The sequence below is a fragment of the Stegostoma tigrinum genome, chromosome 20 (genome assembly GCF_030684315.1).
Source record: "Stegostoma tigrinum isolate sSteTig4 chromosome 20, sSteTig4.hap1, whole genome shotgun sequence".
Classification (NCBI taxonomy): Eukaryota; Metazoa; Chordata; class Chondrichthyes; order Orectolobiformes; family Stegostomatidae; genus Stegostoma; species Stegostoma tigrinum.
Genome location: NC_081373.1, coordinates 21,086,047 through 21,108,273, shown reverse-complemented (window position 1 = coordinate 21,108,273; position 22,227 = coordinate 21,086,047). Strand labels below are relative to the sequence as shown.

Genomic DNA, 22,227 nt, shown 5'->3' with positions numbered 1-22,227 from the left:
AATGGCATAAGCATCCTGGTATTCATGTGCCTGGAATTACAGTATCAGCATTGTCCTCTGGTATCACTCTAGCATCTTCTGAGATATCTACTGTCTCTTTATTCCTGATTCCAATGTTGTGAAGATCATAGCATGCTGCCACGACTCAAAGGACACTCCAGAGGCTCCGATCTTTCTTTGAGAATCTGAATAGCCAGCTCAATCCTGTATTTGTGTATGCTTTTTTTCATTGTTGTGTTTTTCTGTAACACCAGTGAGCCTACAGAAGTATCATGAACTGTGAAAATGATAGGATTCCAGAAACTGAGCAGCCATCCTGGTCTTTGCCTTGTTTATTAACCTCAATTCTGAGATGCACACACATATTCACAACAGCCTCTACAGCTCCTACTGGCACCGAGGCCTGAGACCTTTTGATTAAACTGGCAACATCTGAAGCTCTTACATTATCTTCAATAGGAATGGCAAGCATGGAGATGGCCCATTAGGAAGCCACCTTTGAGAAATTAGTTCTGAGGAAGGGTCACCAGACCCGAGAAGTTACCTCTGATTTCTCCTCACAGATGCAGCCAGACCTGCTGAGCTTTTCCAGCAATCTCCATTTTTGTTTGTGAGAAACTAGCTCTGCCAGTCTGACATCCAGCAATTGTGAACTTGGGATGTGCAGCGAAAAAGTGTTGGAGAAACTTAAGGGAATAAAATCTGACTAAATCCAGAACCTGACGAGCTATGTGCTAAGAATCTAACAGCTAGCTGCAGTGATATATAATGCATTGACTATAATGTTCCAAAATTCCCAAGTTTCTGAAACAGCTGTAGCAGAAAGGAAGTTAGAAAATTTAACACGGTAGAATAGACATTAAAGGGGCACTAACAAATTGACGGTCTATGACACCAGACCAATCAGTTATTTGCAATCTATGTCATGTTAATGACATCTACAAAGATGTAAAATAATACATTTTTATTAACAACATAAAACCAGGTAGGAATGTAAGTTGTGAGAATTTCACAGAGATGCCACAAAGACATATAGGTTAGAATTCTGTTGGCGGACAAAGGTCTCGGCTGCTTGTGGCAGAGAATTCCCATTAGTTCAGTCGGGGGCCCCTTACGGTATCAAATGCCCTTCAAAAAGGTTTGAGATGTATCCAAAGAAATGATTTGACTTATTAACAAATATATTCCTTTTTTAAAATTAGGATATCGTTTTAATCCTCAAGTAAACTGAAGGAATCCTGCTCTGTTTGAATAAAGATAACAAAGTGTGAAGCTGGGTGAACACAGCAGGCCAAGCAGCATCTCAGGAGCACAAAAGCTAGACCCTTCATCAGCTTTTGTGCTCCTGAGATGCTGCTTGGCCTGCTGTGTTCATCCAGCTTCACACTTTGTTATCTTGGATTCTCCAGCATCTGCAGTTCCCATTATCTCAATTTGAATAAACGTAACTTCACAGTTCATCATATTTTGTCTTCTCTAAGATGCCTTATGATTTCAATATCTATTTGGATATGCTGGTCATGACCAATTTATATGACTCATTTAACTATTAGTTTTAAGAGGAACTTAGCAAGAAGCTTTTATGTGAGTTGAAAATAAGAATGTCACTTTTATTGTGCTGTGCAACCTTTGTGGAGTCTGAGTAGATATCTTGAAAACATGCTTCTACTATTTTATAAGTGCTCTTCCTGAAACAAATGAAAATGTGCACTCACTCACAATTTCATGCATTCATTGGGATCACTGAGCTATCTTTAACAAACTAGTGTATCAGCTAGAAGTGGTGCATAAAGTGTCAAAATACCTTTCAGGCTTGAATTTTACTGTTCTGGAGGAGAGAAATTGACATTCTTGTCACTGGTGTGCTCAGAACCAATTTTCATTTTGAACCTCACTCAAAACAAAATAAGGTTTTGGTCTGTTTAGATTTCAAGGGAATGAAATATTTCATCACAGTCTTAGTTCATTGTACACTTCTGTTTAAATAATTACTTTAACATTCAGTACTTTTCATTTACCAAGATTATAAAGCTAGATCTACTACTGACTGAAAAATAATGCAATTGTTACTCCTGGAATAACAGCTTTACCACAGTATCGTCAGGACTGCCCTTATGCTGTTTGATTGTTTGTCTAACTGATATGAAGCAACAAACTTCCTGCAGTTCAACATGAACAAGTCATTTTCTAAAAATGTATTCTTTCATAGGATGTGTGCATCATTGGCAAGACTAGCATTTGTTGCAATCCCCTTAAATTAACTGGATTTCCAAGCCATTTCAGAGGGGAGTTAAGTTTGAACCACATTAGTGAAGGTCTGCAGTCAAATGCAGACAAAGCAGCTTTCCTTAGCCAAAAAACATTAGCCAACCAAATGGATTTTTTTTACAATAATCAATTCTAGCTTCGTTGTAACCATTAGCCAAGATTAATTGTCAATTTTAGATTTATTAATAGAATTTAAAATCAAACAGCTGTCTTGGTGTGATTTGAATCTATGTCCTCAGAATGAACTATGCTTTCTCTCTTCAAATTCTACAAGTCCTGCCAAGTTTCTCCAACAATTTTTGTTTCTGTAGGAGTGGAACCCAGTTTGACTTCTAATAAAAAATACCGGCACCAGAACAACGATCCATTACACTCTGTGAGCACATTTTTAAAAAAAAACTCCACTATCTCATTTCATTCTAATGCTAATAGAAACTCATAACCAGACCTTAGTTCCCTCTTAGAAAGCCTTTCTTAATGGCTTTCCAAGACCATTATACAGAACTCCACATCATCCAGAAACTGCCATCAATGATTGTCAGTGTTAATCCTGTAATTAGTGGTTCATGTTCTTGCTGATCTCCACTTCCCAACCCCTAGTACCTCTTTCTTTATTGCAAATTGCTTCATGACTATATTCCATCTGCTGAAACTTTATTGAGCCAAACATCTCTGTTCACAAAGAGTTTCTTGAGCATGCCTTCAGCCTTCTTCCCATTCCTGCAGGGACACCTGACGGAACATTCCTGCTGTGTTAGAGTCATAGAGGCCTACAGCACAGAAAAAGGCCTTTCAGCCCCTTAACTCTGTTCCATAATGTAATCCAATTGTCCAGCACTTGTCTCAAAGCCTTGAATGGCTAGGCATCACAAGTATTAGAGGCTTTTCAAAAGCCCACATTATTGGGGCAATATGTTCAACCTAAATTTTGTTTTGCAAAGGTAGGACAGTCATCTCCTTTTCTACCTGTTATTTGATCAAAAGTAAAAGTAAACCCTGAAGAGTAATTAAAATTTGCATCAAATGAAGTGCTCTGCAGTCCTGAAGGATTTCTCTTGAGTATTGTAACTTACTGGAACACATTATCTTTTTTAAACTGTAATTATAGTTTCATTATATACTCTTATGTAATTTAATTAATATTACAAATAAAATGCTATCCTTTGTGCTGCGTTCAATTGAATTATATTTCTATAACAGTGTAGTTTTCTTTCAGTTGAAACGACATCGCTACTAATACTTATACTTCAATTCTTACAAAACTAAATGTCACTAATTTAAATATCGTTAAGAGGATAGGTATCAAATAGTGTATTTTACAGATTTAATTTGCAAATCTTTTCACTTTTATGGGTTTCCAAGAGGGTAGTAAGGGAATGGAACGCTTTGCCTGCAACGGTGGTAGATTCGCCAACTTTAGGTACATTTAAGTCGTCATTGGACAAGCGTTTGGACGTACATGGAATAGTGTAGGTTAGACGGGCTTCAGATTGGTATGACAGGTCAGCACAACATCGAGGGCTGAAGGGCCTGTACTGTGCTGTAATGTTCTATTAAAAATGAGTGGTGGCACCATTATTGGCACCAATAATGTATTCTCACTAAAGGACAAATTTCTTTTGTGAATACTACAAATGCGACAAAGTGTCCAAACCCGTTGATTATCTGGCAAGAGAAATGTTTTATTTATTTGAACTTCAAGTTTCACAATAACCGCCACACTAAAACAGACATAAATTGTTTTATGGTTAACTGGCCAGTTTCAGTTATTGAATTTGACTTACGTACAGAGAATTATCAGAACAATCAAAGTGGTATTTTCTTTGCCTTAACACATAGTAAAAGTGAAAAAAAAATCTTTTGGCAACAAATCAGTGTAGCCTGACAATGTCAGCTGCATTGCTAATACAACTGTCAATTACATCTGACAAGACAAGATGACAAGCTATCTAATGTCTAACCTTAGATCTCTAAGGTTTTAAGCCCATGGATGTGAATATTCTACTTTACACTAATTAATCAGTGTTTTTTTTTCTCATTTCCTTGCTATGTTTACCCTTGATAAGCATATAGGCATTGTTGGGTTTCTGTGGATTTACAGCCATCCCTTACCTGTAAATTTGCACATAAAGGAAAGATGCTGTCATCATCTGCTGAGTTAATTTCATTGCCGTAGTTTACTGAGTCAGAATTCTGCTGTGGTGTGTAGTTCTGTTTCGATGATACTGTCGTCAGTACAGGAGGCATTAATTGCCAAACATTCACATCGGTGCCATTACCAAATGCTTGTATAGCATTTTCTGTGGAATTAAACAAGGGTAAGAATTGTACACAGTTGCATTAAACTCTAGACAAAATTTAAGTATCGCTTCAAAATCTAAATACATTTCAGTAATTGTAGATGCCACCAAATTACATGTTATTGATGTTGTTCCAAGAAACATTGATGGAACCAAGTGAAAGCCTCGGCATTCTTGATAGAGAAGAATTATATTCCCCATTGTCTCACTAACGGGCAGAATGGCTTTTGTTTGACTAATGGACCTCACTGAAGCAACTTATGACAGTTATTTTGATGTATTGTTAAATTAATGTGCATTGATGGTCTGCTTCAATACTCTTTACATCTATCTCATAGCATGATTAATATTTATGTATTTTTCTGTTATGGTTCTGTTATAATGCATGCAGGTATGTATTCTATATCAGCGAATAAGTAAATAAATGACGCTTATTCTCATTGTTAGTTTTGAACATATTTTGAAAGGGAAAATCTCAAAAGGCAAGGTAAAACAGAAGCATTTTCATCCAGATGAATTGGCAAGTTATGGCACTTTACAATATATTAGACAATTTCATAGAAAATTTGAGTATGGATGACAATTAAATTTAAGTGCAATTATTACTTCTACAATATTTTCAAATCTTACTGCAGTAGACTATTGAACTTACTGAAGCATCTGTTGTCCTTAAAAAAATTGTGGAATTCATCGCACTCTTCCTTCTGGTTCCCGCTTCCATTACAAGTACACCATGGTGCCACACTGATGCCAGTGGAATCAATATAGTTTGGGGTGATGACAGTTCCTGTCAAGAGAAGCCATGATCAAACTTAATGATCTTCATTTAACCAAACACAAACTGCTTTTTTTCTGAGATAAAACACTTTGGCTGTCATATCATAGTTGCTAGAAAAGAAACAAGTGTTCCAAAATAGCAAGAAATTGCTCACCCATTACTGATTTCCATTTTTCAAAGTCAAGCATCAATAGTACCAAGTAGGATGAGAGACAGTTTTATGGAAAATTGGATAAGCCATCTCTCAGGCATTGTCATTCAATAAGAAATTCATGTTGAAAGTATGCGTCTAACATGGACTTGAAAATACACAAATTGTAACACAGAAATAGATCATTCACATCAACCAATCCACGATGATTGCCTTTGAACAAAGACATTTAATTACACTTACATTGATGAGGTGTCTGTAAAGATGCTGGACTAAACTTTGCAGAGGCCAGTGTAATGTTGTCAGAACCAAAAGTGGGTAGGTTGATGAGTCGAGTGACTCCACCTTAGCAGGTAGCAGGATCTGAGACCGCATGTTATCAGTGGCAGCCCATCAAGCTAAAACTTAATGAAGGTTGAGGTCCTGCCCAAAGAACTGCCACTCCAATCAGAGGGCTAGCATCACAACAGCCCCAGCCTTACCATTGCAAAGCTGATGACCAAGACGGTATGTGCCCTCAAGGTCCGCCAATTAAGGTCGGGGGGGGGGGGTAGTGCCTGAGCCAACTACATTAGTCTCAGCAAAAGCTAGGAGGAACCTTACTGAGTGCAGATGCTGCTGTTATTACTGGCATAGGCACTGTCACTGCTTGGGTGGAGACCTCCATGGACCATGGCATACTTAAACAGAAGCAACTTCACTCGGGCCTGACAGAGATCAAAAGCGTTTACCTGACAGTTCTCTATGTTGCATCAGAGCCTCCTGCCATTGGCAAAATGCCAATAGAGATAGAAATAGGCCCTTAACTATCCATTTAAATTGGTTCCTAATGAGCAGCTCATCTGTGATCATTCACACCATTTGTAAAATGATATGTTGACTAGAAAGAGTTGAGCATCTGCCCACACTTTGCAAGTCTTCCTGTCTCCTAACATGTAGGCAATGGGCCTGGAACATCCTGACCAATGAATCCACCTCTGGGTGGGTAGGTTGCTTGTGAGATGGTTTAATCTATCAACCATAAATATAAAGCAATCATGGCTAAATCCAACAAGGTAGTCATAAGAAACCAGAAACCAGGTAGTTCTGTGGAAGGGTCAGGGGTCCCGAAATGTTAACTCTATTTTTAGATTAGAATAGATTCCCTACAGTGTGGAAACAGGCCCTTCGGCCCAACAAGTCCACACCCAGACCCATCCCCCTATAACCCACACACCCCTGAATACTACAGGCAATTTAGCATGGCCAATCCAACTAGCCTGCACATCTTTGGATTGTGGGAGGAAACCGGAGCACCTTCACAGATACTGCCAGATCTGCTGAGCTTTTACAGCAACTTTGTTTTTGTTCCTGATTTACAGCATTCACAGCTCTTTTGGTTTTTATTCATAAGAAACATTTTGACTCAAAATGTGGTTAGAATATGGGACTTCTTACCCAAGAAGTAATTGTTATATTTATGGGGTGTTTAGACAGACACATAGGAAAGCAAGGAATAAATGGACATGTTGAAACAATTGGCTGGAGAGTGAAATTGGGAAGCTTGTGTGGAACATGAATAGAAACGACTGTTTTTTTGCAGTAGACTCCACATAATTGTTCATAATGTAAGGAAGTGAGCCCTCTTTATTAAAGCTTACCTATGAGTCCAGAGTAGGCAAGTAAACAGGCTGCATAGTTTTGCCTTAAGCAGCCACTTATGGAACGAGGTTCTGGCTGACAGTTTGTGATGAAATCTGCAAGCCGTGACCTGTGAAGAGAACAAATAGGGAAAATCATTACGTTATCGCATTAGCATGAAAACAAAACAAGCTTTTTGTACCGGCTCAGTAACAATGAGTGTTGCATATGTAATTTCTTAAAGTGTCATTGAAAAGGACTTTCTGGTCAGATTCACTTCTCATTAATATATTTGCATCCATGATTGCTCTTGAATACAGAAACAACATGTTTTAAAGATCTACCCTGTGGTCCTGATATTAGCTACCTGCCCCCATAGTAGCATGAGTGGGGTTGATAAACATCATGACCCCAACCCAATGTGTGCGTACTGGTGAGTGCACTGCTATCCATATCGTTTAAGTCTATGAATTCTTCACAGGCTTATCTGGTGCATTGTGTTCAAGACCTTCTGGTCTAACAAGAAGAGTCTTGAAGAGTAAACAAGATGAAGTTTATAACATCTCTCTAAGTTTTTAGAGGTTATAAAAATAGACTTTACTTCACTCCAGAGACTGTTGAGGGGACCTGACTTAAGGTCTGTCTCCCATAAGCTCTCACTTACACCAAGATAATAAAGTGTGGAGCTGGATGAACACAGCAAGCCAAGCAGCATCTTAGGAGCACAAAAGCTGATGTTTCGGGCCTAGACCCGTCATCAGAAATAGGGAATGGGGAGAGGATTCTGAAATAAATAGGGAGAGAGGAGGAGGTGGACCGAAGATGGATAGAGGACAAGATAGGTAGAGAGGAGAGTATAGGTGGGGAGGTAGAGAGGGGATAGGTCAGTCTGGGGAGGACGGACAGGTCAAGGGGGCATGATGAGGTTAGTAGGTAGGAAATGGAGGTGCCGCTTGAGGTGGGAGGAGGGGATAGGCGAGAGGAAGAACAGGTTTGGGAGGCGGGGATGAGCTGGGCTGGTTTTGGGATGCAGTGGGGGGAGGGGAGATTTTGAAGCTTGTGAAATCCACATTGATACCATTGGGCTGCAGGGTTCCCAAGCGGAATATGAGTTGCTGTTCTCGCAACCTACAGGTGGCATCATTATGGCACTGCAGGAGGCCCAGGATGGACATGTCGTCTAAGGAATGGGAGGGGGAGTTGAAATGGTTCCCGGCAGGGACGTGCAGTTGTTTAATAGCGAACCAAGTGTAGGTGTTCCCGAAACGTCAGCTTTTGTGCTCCTAAGGTGCTGCTTGGCCTGCTGTGTTCATCCAGCTCCACACTTTGTTATCTCAGATTCTCCAGCATTTGCAGTTCCCATTATCTCTGATCACTTACACCAAGTTCACTTGATATCATCGCAGTGCAGTCAATCAAGATTGACCCTTTCAGAACCAAATACAACACAGTTCTGCCTTTATCTTTCAGTGATAGGTTGCATTTGAGTTTCCTGGTTCAAAGAACCAGGATACTTCACTACTTAAATCAGGTTGCTGCAATGCAGTTAGGAACATGATTTAAACTTAATGTTGAGGTATGGGGAATTTGATGGCTTGAGGGAGATATGGTTAGGCTCGTCAATGCAGTACATGCTTTTCCAGAACTGCTTTGGAGCCAGGTATATTAAGAATGCTCCCTAACCTGCTAGTGTAGCTTCGGTTGTTTGTGATCTCCCTTATCACAATTGACCATCACTGCGCTGCTGATACTTGCCCCAATGCCTTCCACTTGCTGTGCTCCACGACCCAATCCAACCAAGGGACAAGCCCTGATTGATGTCACATGCTGTCACCTTACCCAACAATCTGTCAATCTTGCCAGGTACCGGAAGGGAGAGTGAATGAAAGAATAATAAGGTTAACTTCCGTGTTTCCAACATCTCTAGGAACTGCTCTCAGGAATCATTCTATCCTGTTTCCTTATAAATATCAAGGTTAGCATCTTTACAATATATCTCTCGAGAAACTGTACCCATATGGCTCCCAAAGGTAGTTTTATAGAGCAAATCTAAGGTATTTATAAAGTGCTAGCTTTTATGGTTTAAATAAAGGGTTCATAACTGAAATAAATGAAAACAATTTGTCGTTAAACTTGCAACTGAGAACTAATTATTTAATTCATCTATTTATATAAAGGACTTAAAAGTGTCTGATACACTTCAATATGTCAGAAATATATGACATGAAAAAGGCAATATATTTCTTTAAAAGACTGGAGCTAGAATTTATGAGCACAGGTGTTCCAAAACATCCTCCATCAAAAAGCAATTAAACTCTTATTTGCTTCAAACATATTGGTCCAATTGTATTGAGAAATATATGAAGCATCTCCACATTCTGCCTTCACTTCTCTGTTAAAATGCTTGTTGAAACCTTCATCTTGATTAAGCCTTTGTTTATCAGTTCTTTTGTGAATGTGTTTTAAATTCTACTTCATGTAATCCCTGTGAAAAGCCTTGTTAAAGTTTCTATATGAATGCAAGTGGTTGTGGAGAAAACAGAGCAGCAATCTTGAAGGACAGGACTAGTTGGAAATTAAGGTGGAACATTTCCTGCATCAAAAACAGAAGTTGCAGGAAAAGCTCAGCAGATCCAGCAGCATTTGTGAAGAGAAATCAATTAACGTTTCGGGTCCAGTGACACTTCCTCAGAACTGATGGTAGCTAGGAAAATGTCAGTTAATATGCAGAAGATAGGGTGGGGGGAGGGGGTAAGGAGTAAACAATATGTGGGGATATAGTCCGAAGAGAGAAGAACAGTTGGACAGACAAACGAGTGGATAACAATCTTGCCGGGAAGAAAAATAGCTGTTAATGGTGACTGGTAGAGACTAACAATAAGCAGATTATGTGATAACAAGGCCTGGTGGGTGGGGTTGGGTGCTAAGACATGGAAGAGTTCAGGCCCTAAAATTACTGAACTTGATATTGATGGTAATAAAATGTGAGGCTGGATGAACACAGCAGGCCAAGCAGCATCTCAGGAGCACAAAAGCTGATGTTTTGGGCCTAGACCCAACTTGATATTGAGTCTGGAGGGCAGCCAGGTCTCCAAGTGGAAAATGAGGTGTTTTTCTTCCAGCTTGTGCTGTGCTTCACTGGAACGCTGCAGTAAGCCTGAGACAGAGATGTTGGCCATGGAACAGGGTGGTGCATTGAAACACCACGCAATGGGAAGGTCACCTGAAGTGTTGCTTCACCTTGAAGATATGCTTGGGCCCTTTGATACTGAGGAAGGAGGAGGTAAAGGGCAGGTGTTACACCTTAGGTGGTTGCACGGTCAGATGCAGTGGGGCTGTGGGGATGTTCGGAGTGAAGGAAGAGTAGACCAGGGTGTCCCGAAGGGAATGGACCCTGAATAAGGCAGACAGGGACAAAAGGGGAATATGTGTCATGTGGTGGTATCTCGTTGCAGGCGGCAGAAATGGCAGCTGATAATCTTCTGATATGGATGCTGATGGGATGGTGTTAGGTAAGGACAAGGGGAACCCTATTGCTGTTGCGGGGGGAAGAGAGAAGCTGAAGGTGGAAGTATGGGAGATGGCTTGGACCAGGTCGAGGGGCCCTGTGGACAACGGTGCTGGGAATCCTCAGTTGAGGAAGTAGGTGGACATTTTGAAGACTCCATTGTCAAAGTTGGCCTCATGGGCACATATGTGACAGAGGCAGAGGAACTGGGGGAATGGAATGGAGTCTTTATAGGAAACAGGGTGCAAGGATACATAGTCCAGGCAGCTCTGGGAATTGATGGGTTTACAGTAGATATTAATGGCAAATTTATTCCCAGAAATTGAAACAGAAATGTTTAGGAGGGGAAGAAAGGAGTCAGAGATAGAACAGGTGAAAGTGACGGTGGGGAGGAAATTGGGAATAAAATCAATGAACTTTTCCAATTCCAAATGAGGGAAAGAATCAGCACCGATTATATCATCAGTATAAAGAGAAAGAGTTGTGGTTGGGGACTGGAATATGACAGGAGCAAGGAATGTTCCACATACCCCACGAAGAGACAGGCATAACTGGGGCCCATGTGTGAAACTATGACCACCCCTTAACCTGAAGAAAAAGGGAAGAGTTAAATGAGAAATTGTTCAGGGTGGGGACGAGCTCAGACAAGTGGAGAGGTTTGGTGGATTGGGATAATTCAGGCCTTCGTTCCAGGAAGAAGTGGAAAGCCGTGAGACTGTCCTGATGAGGGATGGATGTGTAAAACACCAAGAGGAGGTAGCTGGAGCCTGCAAACTAAAATTGAAATGGCGATGTTGGCCAGGGAACAGGGTGGTGTGTTATAGTGGCAGGTAACTGGAAATTCAGGCTTAATTTTGCAGGCAGAATGTAAGTGGCTTGCTGCAGTACTCCAGTGAAGCTCAGTGCAAGCTGAAAGAACAACACCTCATTTTCTTCTTGGGGACGCCGCAGCCTCTGGACTCAATATCAAGTTCAATAATTTTAGGCCTAAACTTTCCTATGTCCCAGCCCCCTATCCCACACATCAGATCTTGTTATCACATTGTCTGCCATTACACACTACCTATGGTTAGCCACTAACTGTCTCCATTAACAGCTATTCATTGTCCTAGTCCCACTGCTTTATCTGTCCAAATATTCTTCTGTCTCTCTGAGCTCTATCTCTACCTATCGTTTACTCCTTACCCCCTCCCCCCACCCTGTCCTCTGCATATAAAGCGACATTTGCCTAGCTGCCATCAGTTCTGAGGAAGGGTCACCGGACCCAAATGTTAACTTTGATTTGCATCTGTTGTGGCTGCCAGACCTGTTGAGCTTTTCCAGCAACTTCTTTCTTGTTTCTGATTTACAGCATCTACAGTTTTCTCAGTTTTTACTTAGTATTTAACTCACAGCCACATCTCTTCCAGGCATGCCCACCTTGAAAAAGTTCTACTGCTCTCTCCACCGGGATTTTAATTCCAATCTGTTTTCTGGTCCAATGACATTAACTTCATTATTGTTCCTAGTGTTTGATGGGTATTTTCTAAAACTCATTTACACAGCCATATCACATTCCTCAGTGACTTTCTCTGGCTGAGACTCATCCCGTGTGAATTCCAACTTAAGTTTCATCCCTTGTTCTTTGAATCCAACCAGGATCACAGGTATTTTCCTGATGTTCAACATTCCACAGAAAGCTACTTTTGCCGCATCCTGAGATCCACACTCAGTGCCATGTGGTGTCACATGCATACTCTTAACCTCTCTCTCTCTCAGAGCATCACATCACGCTGGCTCAGGGCTGCACCACTCCGCAGTTCTACTTCATCCTCTGGCTCATTCGTTGTGCTAACAAGAAACTTTTTCTTTTCCTCTCAGGCATCAAGGCCCACAAGATGCAACTACTTGGAGATACCTATGGTCCTCTGGTACCTTCCTCCCCTCCCTTCCTTCTGACTCCATTCCCTCCTCCAACCCCACTTCCTGTTGGGTATCCACCAGCCCTCCTAAGCTTCTGCTCTCCGATACTGAACATTCTGTTCTCAGTAAAAGTCTCAGTTTTATTCCTCTGCATCCCTACCTTAATAAATTTCGGGCATGACATGATGTCAAATTCTTCTTTCGTCATCTTCCCCTCCATGTCTATTTCTTTGGACAAGAGTGCTCTCCCTGTCCCACAGACCCCTTCACCCAGCTTCAATACTGTCCCTTCACTTGGACCCTTCCCTCTGGCCTTTTACCTGCATTCGATATATCGATGTGACACTGGTCACTTCAATTTCTCTACCCACCATCACCAAATCTGATGAGCCTCCCTCTGACTGCACTTCATGTGCTTAGATCCAAACCTGATTTTGTTACTTAGCCTGCCAATAAGGGTGGTGTTATAGTCTGGTGCACTGACCTCTGCATTGCAGAGGCTGACTGCTAGTTCTCAAATACTTCCTCCTAACTCCCCTAGACAATGACCCAGACATGGAACATCAGACCATTGTATCACTTACGGTCACTGGCTTCATTTCATCTGGTGACGAAAGTGCCTCCAAGCTGATAGCCCCCAGCCTGCACAACTTGCTTCTTCTACTTTCCAAAAATCCACAAACAGGACTGTCTGGGCAGATGCATTGTTTAAGCCTGCTCCTGCCCTACAGAACTCATCTCTTCCTACCTTGATTCAGTCTTTTCTCCCTGGTCAAATCCCTGCCTACTTAAATCCACAATTCCTCTGATATTTTAGACCAGTTTTAGAATTTACAGTTTGCAGGCTCCAACTGCGTTTTCTTTACCATGGGCATGCAATCCCTCTACACGTCTATCCCCCATCAGGGTGGTCACAGTGCTCTCCAACTCTTCCTGGAGAAAAAGGCTTGAACTGTCCCAACCCACCACAACCCTCCTCCACTTGGCCAAGCTCATCCTCACTCCCAATAAATTTTCTTTCAAATCCTCTCACTTTCTTCAGATAAGAGGGGTGGCCATGGGTACCTGCATGGGCCTGTCTCTTTGTGGGGCATGTGCAACATTCCTTGTTCCAGTCCTATTCTGGGTCCCACCCACACTCTTTCTCCAATATATCGATGATATCGGCGCTGCTTCCCACTCTTGTCTGGAATTGGAAAAGTTCATCAATTTAGTTTCCAATTTCCACCCCACCTTCATTTTCACCTGTTCTATCTCTGATCCTCCCTTCCTTTCACAACATTTCTGTTTCAATTTCTGGAGATAAAATGACCACTAATTTCTAATATAAACCCACTGACTCCCACGGTTACTTGGATTATACATCCTCGCATCCTACTTCCTCTAAAGACTTCATTCCATTCTCTCAGTTCCTCCGTCTCCATCAGATATATTTCAATGAAACCAACTTCGACAATGGAGCCTGAGAAATGTCCACCTTCTTCCTCAACCAAAGATTCCCCAGCACTGTTGTCTACTGGGCTCTCAACCGGGTCCGGTTTAGACCCATCTCCCACACTCCCAACCTCATCCTTCTTATCCCTCCCACAACAGCGATACGGTTCTCCTTGCCGTTACATACCATCCCACCAGAATCCACATCCAGAAGATCATCGGCTGCCATTTCTGCCACCTCCAGCAAGATGCCACCACCAGACACATATTCCCCTCCCCTCCCTTGTCCACCTTATGCTGGGGCCGTTTCCCCCAGGTCACCTTGGTCCACACTTCCTTCAATCCCAACATTCCCCCATGCCCCCGTACCTTCTCCTGCAATCGCCGAAGCTGTGACACCTGCCCATTTACCTCCTCCCTCCTCAGTACCTAAAGGCCCAAATATAACTTCCAGGTGAATCAGCACTTTACCTGCACTTCTCACAGTCTAGGTGACTGCATTCACTGTTCCCAGTGTGGTCTCCTCTACACTGGGGAAATGAAGCATAGACTGGGTGACCACGTCACTGAATACCTACATTCTGCCCACAAAGATGACCCTGAGCTTCCAGTTGCCTGCCATTTCAACACATCAACCTGTTCCCTGGCCAACATCTCTGTCTCAGACTTGCTGCAGTGCTCCAGCAAAGCTCAGCACAAGCTGGAAGAGAAACACTTCATTTTCCACTTGGGGACCCTGCAGCCCTCTGGACTTAATATCAAGTTCATTCATTTTAGGGATTGAATTCTCTCATGTCCTAGCCCGCAATCCCACACACCAGACCTTGTTATCACATAGTCTGCCATTACACACAACCTATTGTTAGTCATTAACAGTCCCCATTAACAGCTATTCGCTGTCCTAGCCAGATTATTATCCACTCTTTTGTGTGTCCAACCATTCTTCCCTCTCTTTGAGCTCTATCCCCTGGCAGCACCAATACAGTCATCAGTATAGTGGAGAAAGAAGTAAGGGATGGTGCTGGTGTCATTGTTTGCTCCTTACCCCTCCCCCACTCTATCGTCTGCATATAAACCAATATTTTACTGGCTACAATCAGTTCTGAGGATGGGTCACTGGATCCGAATGTAGACTCCACCTGTCCCCCTCCACTGACACTCTCATTCTTTTGGCAGAACTAGTCCTCAACCTCAACATTGTTTCCTTTGATTCCTCCTGCTTCCAACAAACCAAAGGGGTGACCATGGGCTCAAGTTATGCCTGCCTCTTTGTAGGATTTGTGTAAAACTCCCTCTTCCACAATGACACCAGCACCATCCCTTACCTCTTTCTCCACTATACTGATGGCTGTATTGGTGCTGCCAGGTGCTCCCGCAAGGAGCTTGAGCAGTTCATCAACCTTGCCAATGCCTTCCATCCCACCCTCAAATTCACCTGGACCATTTCTGACACCTCCTTCCCCTTCCTGGACCTCTCCGTCTCCATCTCCAGAAATTGACTCACCATTGACATCTATTTCAGACCCACTGACTCCCACAGCTACCTTGACTACACCTCCTCCTACCCACCCTCCTGTAAAATTGCTATCCCATACTTTCAGTTCCACTCCCTCTGTCACATCTACTCCCAGGATGAGGCATTTTACTACAGGACATTCCAGGTATCCTTCTACTTTAGGGACAGGAATGTCCCCTCCTCTGTAATTAAAGTTGCCCTCAAACACAACTTGTCCATTTCCCACACTTCTGCCCTCAAATCCCCTCCCTCCAACGACAATAAAAATAGAATCCCCTTAGTCCTCACATACTACTCCACCAACCTTCAAATCCAATGTATCATCCTCTGACATTTCTGCCACCTACAACTGGATCCCAACACCAGCAAAATATTTCCTTTCCCACCCCTGAACGCTTTCTGCAGGGACCATTCACACTGTGACTCCCTCATCAGCTTTACTCTCCCCGCTATCTTCTCCACCACATCCAGTACCTGTCCCTGCAACTGGAAGAGGTACAACAGCTGCCCCTACACCCCCCCTCTCACCTCTGTCCATGGCCCCCAACAAACCTTCCAGGTCCGGCAGAGATTCACCTGCACTTCATCCGACCTGATCTGTTTTCCTGACATGGTCTTCTTTATTTTGGGGAGACCAAAGGCAGGCTTGGGGAGTGGTTTGCAGATCATCTGCGGTCAGCATGCACTGACCAACCTGACCTTCTGGTTGCCATCCACTTTAACTCCTCCTCACATTTGCCTGACAACATGTCCATCCTCAGCCTTCTCAACTGTCAGGGTGAGGCCAAATGTAAACTGGAGGAGAACAATTGATATTTCACCTTGGGAGCTTACAGCCCAATGGCCTCAATATTGACTCCACCAGTTTCAAAATCCCTCCACCCCCAGAAATATCCCATGACCAGCTCTTCCCTTCCTACCTGCCTCCCTGACCAGACCTAACCTGTCCATCTTCCTACTCATCTATCTATTCCATCTTTCCCACTGATCAATCACAATAACCTCCTACCTGCATCAACTTATCATTATTCCACCTACACTTCCCCCAGCATCCCACCCCCCTCCACTTACTGCTGGGCTTCCCTCCCTCTCCCCAGTCCTGATGAAGGGTTTCGGCCTGAATTGTTGAGTTTCCTGCTCCCTGGATGCTGTCTGACCTGCTGTGCTTTTCCATCTTCACATCTATTGACCCAAAATGTTAACTCTGATTTCTATTTACAGATGCTGCTAGACCCGCTAAGCCTTTCCAACAACCTCTGTTTTTGTTTCTGATTTACAGCATCCACAGTGTTTGCTTTTTATTTAATCCTGCAAGCCTGATGAAAATTACCCAAGTTATTTTGCCATCCTGAAGCTGGCGGGAGCTACTGTATTGTATTTTTAACCTCTTCAACTCTACTGGCTGCAAAACCAACATGCCCATGACTTCTAGGATACCTGTTTACATATGCATGCCCCATCCCAATGACATAATTGGCACATATCAGCAATTTTTACTCCCTGACCTGAGTGGGAGGCAGCCAGTTTCTTATTAAGCTAAATTAGCTTTGAAACAAGCAAGGTCCAGAAGAGTCCAGGTGAGGTAGTAGTTAAGGGAAATGACACTGGACTAGCAATCCAGAGGTCTATGTTAATCCAGGGACCCAGCATAATTTACTGAGTTCTGAGGAAGTGTCACTGGACCCAAAATGTTAACTCCGAGTTTTCTTCACAACCGCTGCCAAACCTATTGAGCTTTTCCAACCATTTCTGTTTTTGTTCCTGATTTACAGCATCCGCAGTTCTTTCAGTTATTTTATTTACTACATGCACTGCCTCATTTTACCCTAGTTTACCTAGCCCCATACCAATTGGGCTTGTCCAAAACGATGCCTAACTGCTCAATCACCACACTATGCCAAGTGAGAAACTAAACTGAACACACTTGATGCATTTGGCCTTTTGGTGTATGTATTATGCTGGCTCACAGTCAGAATAATGCTATTGTCAGAGCAATGTTTTAAATATAAATTTTAATGGGCAGATTTATTGTTTTCATGTATAATGGCAGTCTTACATAATGCCATACCTCCAAGATAGCTACATGTAAATAATTCTGACCACGTGCTATTTCCCAATTACTCCACTTACTGTCAAAACCTAAAGCTCCGCAATTCCTGCGCTAGACCTCTTGACCTCTCTATGTCATGTTTCTTGTTTAAGATACTCTTTGAAATCTATCTATCTCACCAAAGTTTAATTCAGACGCTGCAATATCTCCTTTTGTGGTTTGGTGTTAAATTTCATTTGGTAATGCTCCTACGAAGCATCCTGGGATGTTTTCCCACATTAAATGTGTTTTATAAACACGTTATTTTTTACTTCTACAGGGAGAGATGTGTTTTTAACAAGGTGATTGTTTGATTAGTATTCAGATATTTACTCCATCACTTTCTTCATAAGGTGGCTGATTTGCTGAATGGTTTCTCAGCTCTTGCATTATTCATCGCAGTTTGAGTTTGGTATATTCAAAAAGGTAACTGTGACATGATCTCTAGTAATGGGGGTTCAGAAAGTGTCTTTATTGTCAAGTCTAATCGATTTAATGACTTAAACCAATGACTATGTAAATTACCTTTATTTTTGTAAAAGCCATTTATCAGCACTGAATTAAAAACATGAAAATAAACATAAAATATTATTTCTAATCAAGGATATTTCGTTAAGACAATTCCACAACAGTAAAGTACTAACAATGGAATTTTGAATGTTGCTGTCTTCTTTTCCCATCAATTATATGTCAAAAATTGCACACCGCCTAGCCTATTACTCATACATCAAAGTGGACTACAAGAACCAATTAGGTAAAACAAAGGCAACAGAAATATATTGGTGCGCTATATGACACTTAACTAGATTGCTATTAATCAATCATGATGTGTGTAATAAAAATGAACTATTGATTTTAAATTAACCAGCAGTATAAAGAATAAAAATTATAATAATTTCATTCTGAAAGGCCTACAAGTTATGAAGACCGTTCAATCTTAAGAATTAATTAAACCTTTACCATTATTGCTGAACTGAACAAAATTTACATCACTACCGAAATATCAGTTCATTCTCAATGTTTAATATCTAGAGGTCAATGAATTTGACATATAAACAAAGGATAACAACTGCACAGAGCGACATCTTTAATTAATGCACTTTTTTCTCTCCATGAGTCTCGCGACTTCAAATAAATTACCTACAACCAAAAAGATTGGATACTCTGGGTAGTTCATTATTTCATTAATGTGCCCAGAAATCAGCTGACAAATGATGAAGTTTGAGTTGAACATGGCTAACTAGATAAATTGTTCTTTCTCAATATCTCATACGCACAACAGATTTAGAAAGTGATTGGTTTAGAAATTGACAGGAAGGTGAAATAACATAACCAAAGACAGTATTTATTAAATATAATTCACCATCAATTAGCTGCAGTTATGTTTCTGGTCACTATTCTTTGTTTTTTTATTCTGTTCTTTCAGTGCCCCACCAACTACACGGGTCAAAATTATATGGTCTCCTTGTTGGCAGGTTTGCAGGTGAAGATCACCTGTAAAATTCGTTGGATGGTCTTCTCACCACCCCTATGCCTGTCTTTGTTCTGCAGGCAATTTTTACATATGCCCACTCAGGGCTAGGGCAGGTTGCCATGCTTTGGCCAAATAAGGTCCTTAAATGACCTTACTGGTTTCTCCTTTTGTTCAGCCCCTGGTCTCTCCATCAAGGCTCCAATCCCGTCTCCCCCACTCAACTCCTGTCCTCAGACCTACACTTAACTGACCATGGAGACCATACTTAGATTACAAGCAGATTCTGAGAGAAAATATAGAACTGCAGATGCTGGAAATCTGAAACAAAAACATAAAAGCTTTGGTCAAACTCAGTAGGTCTGACAGCACCTAAAAAGAGAAAAACAGTGTTAACATTTTGAGTCCAGTGATCTTACATGGGACTTTTTTTGAGGATGCAGTTGGTGCCAGCAAACTGGACATTTGAAACTGATGTAAAGCATCATAAGAATCATGGATATAAGTGGGAAGGGACTGGACAAGGGGCAAAAATCAGGTCAAGGTAAGAAGAGATAAGTTCCGTGGGGCAGGAACTGACGGTGAAACAATGGGTCTGCCGGGACAGTCCTGTTTGTGGATTTTGGGAAGGAAGTATAAGTGGGTTGTATGGGGTTGGGGATCTATGAGATAGGAGGCTTTCGGGAGGAGATCCCCAAGCAAGATAAGGTTAGTGATGGCCATGGATGCAGTAGCTTGATGTTTGATAGTGGGTTCATGGTCCAGAGGGTGATATCTGAGGTGTCTGAGGACTAAAAGTTTCATCAGACTCAAATCACTCATCTATCATTCCCTCTACAGATGCTGTTAGATCTGCTCAATTTCTACAACACTTTCCATTTTTCTCCCAGATTCTTGTCCTGGCTGCTGGAACTATTGCTGTCTGAGGGGAATGTGAGATGACGATAGCTTGGAAATCTTGAGTCATGCCAAGTATGGGCTTTGCTTTTGGAGACAGCAGAATAAGAAGTAGAACGCACGCCTTATGAATGACACTTCAACGAAGACAGAAAGCAGGTAGGATTTGGGGTGAAGCAGAAGAGTGAGAGAATCATTATGCATTACTGTCAGAGTTCAGGGATCAGCTGGGAGAGCAGCGCTACTATTGACTCACTCATTTTTTTTTACAACTATCACAAAGGCCCATTGCGTTAACAGTCATTGTTATATCCATAAAGTTGTATTTAAAAATACCAAATCCATCCAGCCAACTTCAATCTGGATGATGGAGCCTGCAGTCTCAGTATATAAAGACTAAAGTAACATATGGGGAGGCATTGGCACAGTGATACTCTCACTGGGCTAGCAATCCAGATGCTCAGCAAAATATTCAGGAGGCATGGATTGCACCTGACCTGGGCAGATGGCAAAATCTGAAATCAGTATAAATTTGGAATAAAAAGCCAGCCCAACAATGGCTAAATAACCATTGTTGATAGCCATGATAACACATATGGTTAATTAATACCATCTTTATTTGGTCTGGTCTACACATGACTTCAGAACCCCGCAACATGGCTGACCCTTAACCGCCCACAGTGTACAGAGATGGATAATAAATGCTGATCTAGCCAGTAATGCACACATCGCATGTATGAATTACAAATATGAGAAAATTATGGGTTTTTTTGCCAAGCATAATAATTGTATTGAATTTTTTTGTCAGCCACTTGTCAACCCAAGTGCAAATCTTACATGAAGGCTTACTAACTTAAAACTCCTAAAATACTATCCCTAAGAGAGATTTCAGCAGAACTACTAAACTGTTTACATTGAGACTTGTGAGATGTTTATGATTGCTGACTTTGGGGTGTTGAAACCAATGAAGTCTTGGCTGAAGCACGTAGTTGTTTCATTACTCTCAGAGCAGCTTGACCCAGCTTACTCTGTACAACTTTGGCAGACATTACTAGAATGAGAGACAAGGGTACAAATGTGCTGGGAGATAGCGTAAACTGCTCCTGGATAATGATCCCACTTTCAAACATCAAGCTACTGTATCCATGACCATCACTAACCTCATCTCAGTTGGGGATCTCCCCCACACAATAGCCTACCAGCTTAAAGACCCCAGCCCCTTATAGTTGACTACTAGTAATGAAGAGCTTTAGGAAACATGAGATAAAGAGAAATTGCTTGAGTTGTCTCCCACGAAATACACTGGATAATCTGGAAAAAAATGCTGAAATGCAAACAATAATGGGATGCCATCATTAGGCACCTTGTTGCTCACAGCAGAAGCTTTGTGATTGCGTTGGGCTATCATTTAACCTTGAAGACTTCTACCTTCTTCCCAAAAATCAACAGACAGGACTGCTGGCGCAGTCCCATTGTTGCAGCCTGTTCCTGCCCCAGAAAATTTATCTCTTCCTATCTTGACTCAACTTTTTCTCCCCTTGTCCAGTCTCTTCCGATTTACATCCATGATTCTTCAAATGTTTTATATCAGTTTCAAAATTTCCAGTTGCCTGACTTACCTAACTGCCACTGAGGCTGAAGATTGTCAACTGCGCAGCATATTTAAGTGACATTTTGAAATCACCTGCTATTTGACTCATGGATCTCTGGTGCAGAGAATTTGCTTGGCAGCTGCTTGACCTTCCACTAAACCTCCAAAGGCTGATAACATTGTTTCCTGTTGTGAGGACCCCATTGTCCTGCCACATACACCAAAGTAGATTTCAAAGTGGTGATCGTATCTGACATAATAATGTATGAGGTAGACAACACCACTGCATTTTCAGCAATTGCGCTATGAAATTTTGGCATAACTTTCAGTAATTTGCACAACGTCTAGTGTGATGCAGCTTTCATAGTTAGTCTCCAAATGGACTGCAGTGATTCAAGAAGGCCACTCACCAGCACCCACTCAAGGGGAACTTGAGTTGGGTAGTGAATACTGGCCCAGATAGTAATGCCCACATCCCAATTGTGAATAAAAATGTCCTTATCTCTGTTCACCTCAGCAATGTTGGGAGAAACTTTGTCCCTGGCAAGCTGTCACCTGAAATTACCATTCTCTCATTCGTAATAAAGACATAACACATGCAGACCCTAGTAACAGAGATAATGGGAACTGCAGATGCTGGAGAATCCAAGATAATAAAATGTGAGGCTGGATGAACACAGCAGGCCAAGCAGCATCTCAGGA

At 41.8% G+C, this 22,227-nt stretch overlaps 1 protein-coding gene across 2 annotated transcripts in view; it reads right to left on the bottom strand.

Moving 5' to 3' along the window:
* LOC125461673 (GDNF family receptor alpha-1-like) overlaps window positions 1-22,227 on the bottom strand; it is a 189,983-nt gene that overhangs the window by 7,102 nt on the left and 160,654 nt on the right. For both annotated transcript variants that reach the window (XM_048550633.2, XM_048550634.2), the window contains exons 5-7: window positions 7,138-7,247; window positions 5,221-5,355; window positions 4,381-4,568 (exon numbers count right to left, since the gene is read on the bottom strand). In XM_048550633.2, coding sequence (XP_048406590.1) covers window positions 4,381-4,568; window positions 5,221-5,355; window positions 7,138-7,247 — 433 coding nt within the window. The remainder of the gene's footprint in view (window positions 1-4,380; window positions 4,569-5,220; window positions 5,356-7,137; window positions 7,248-22,227) is intronic.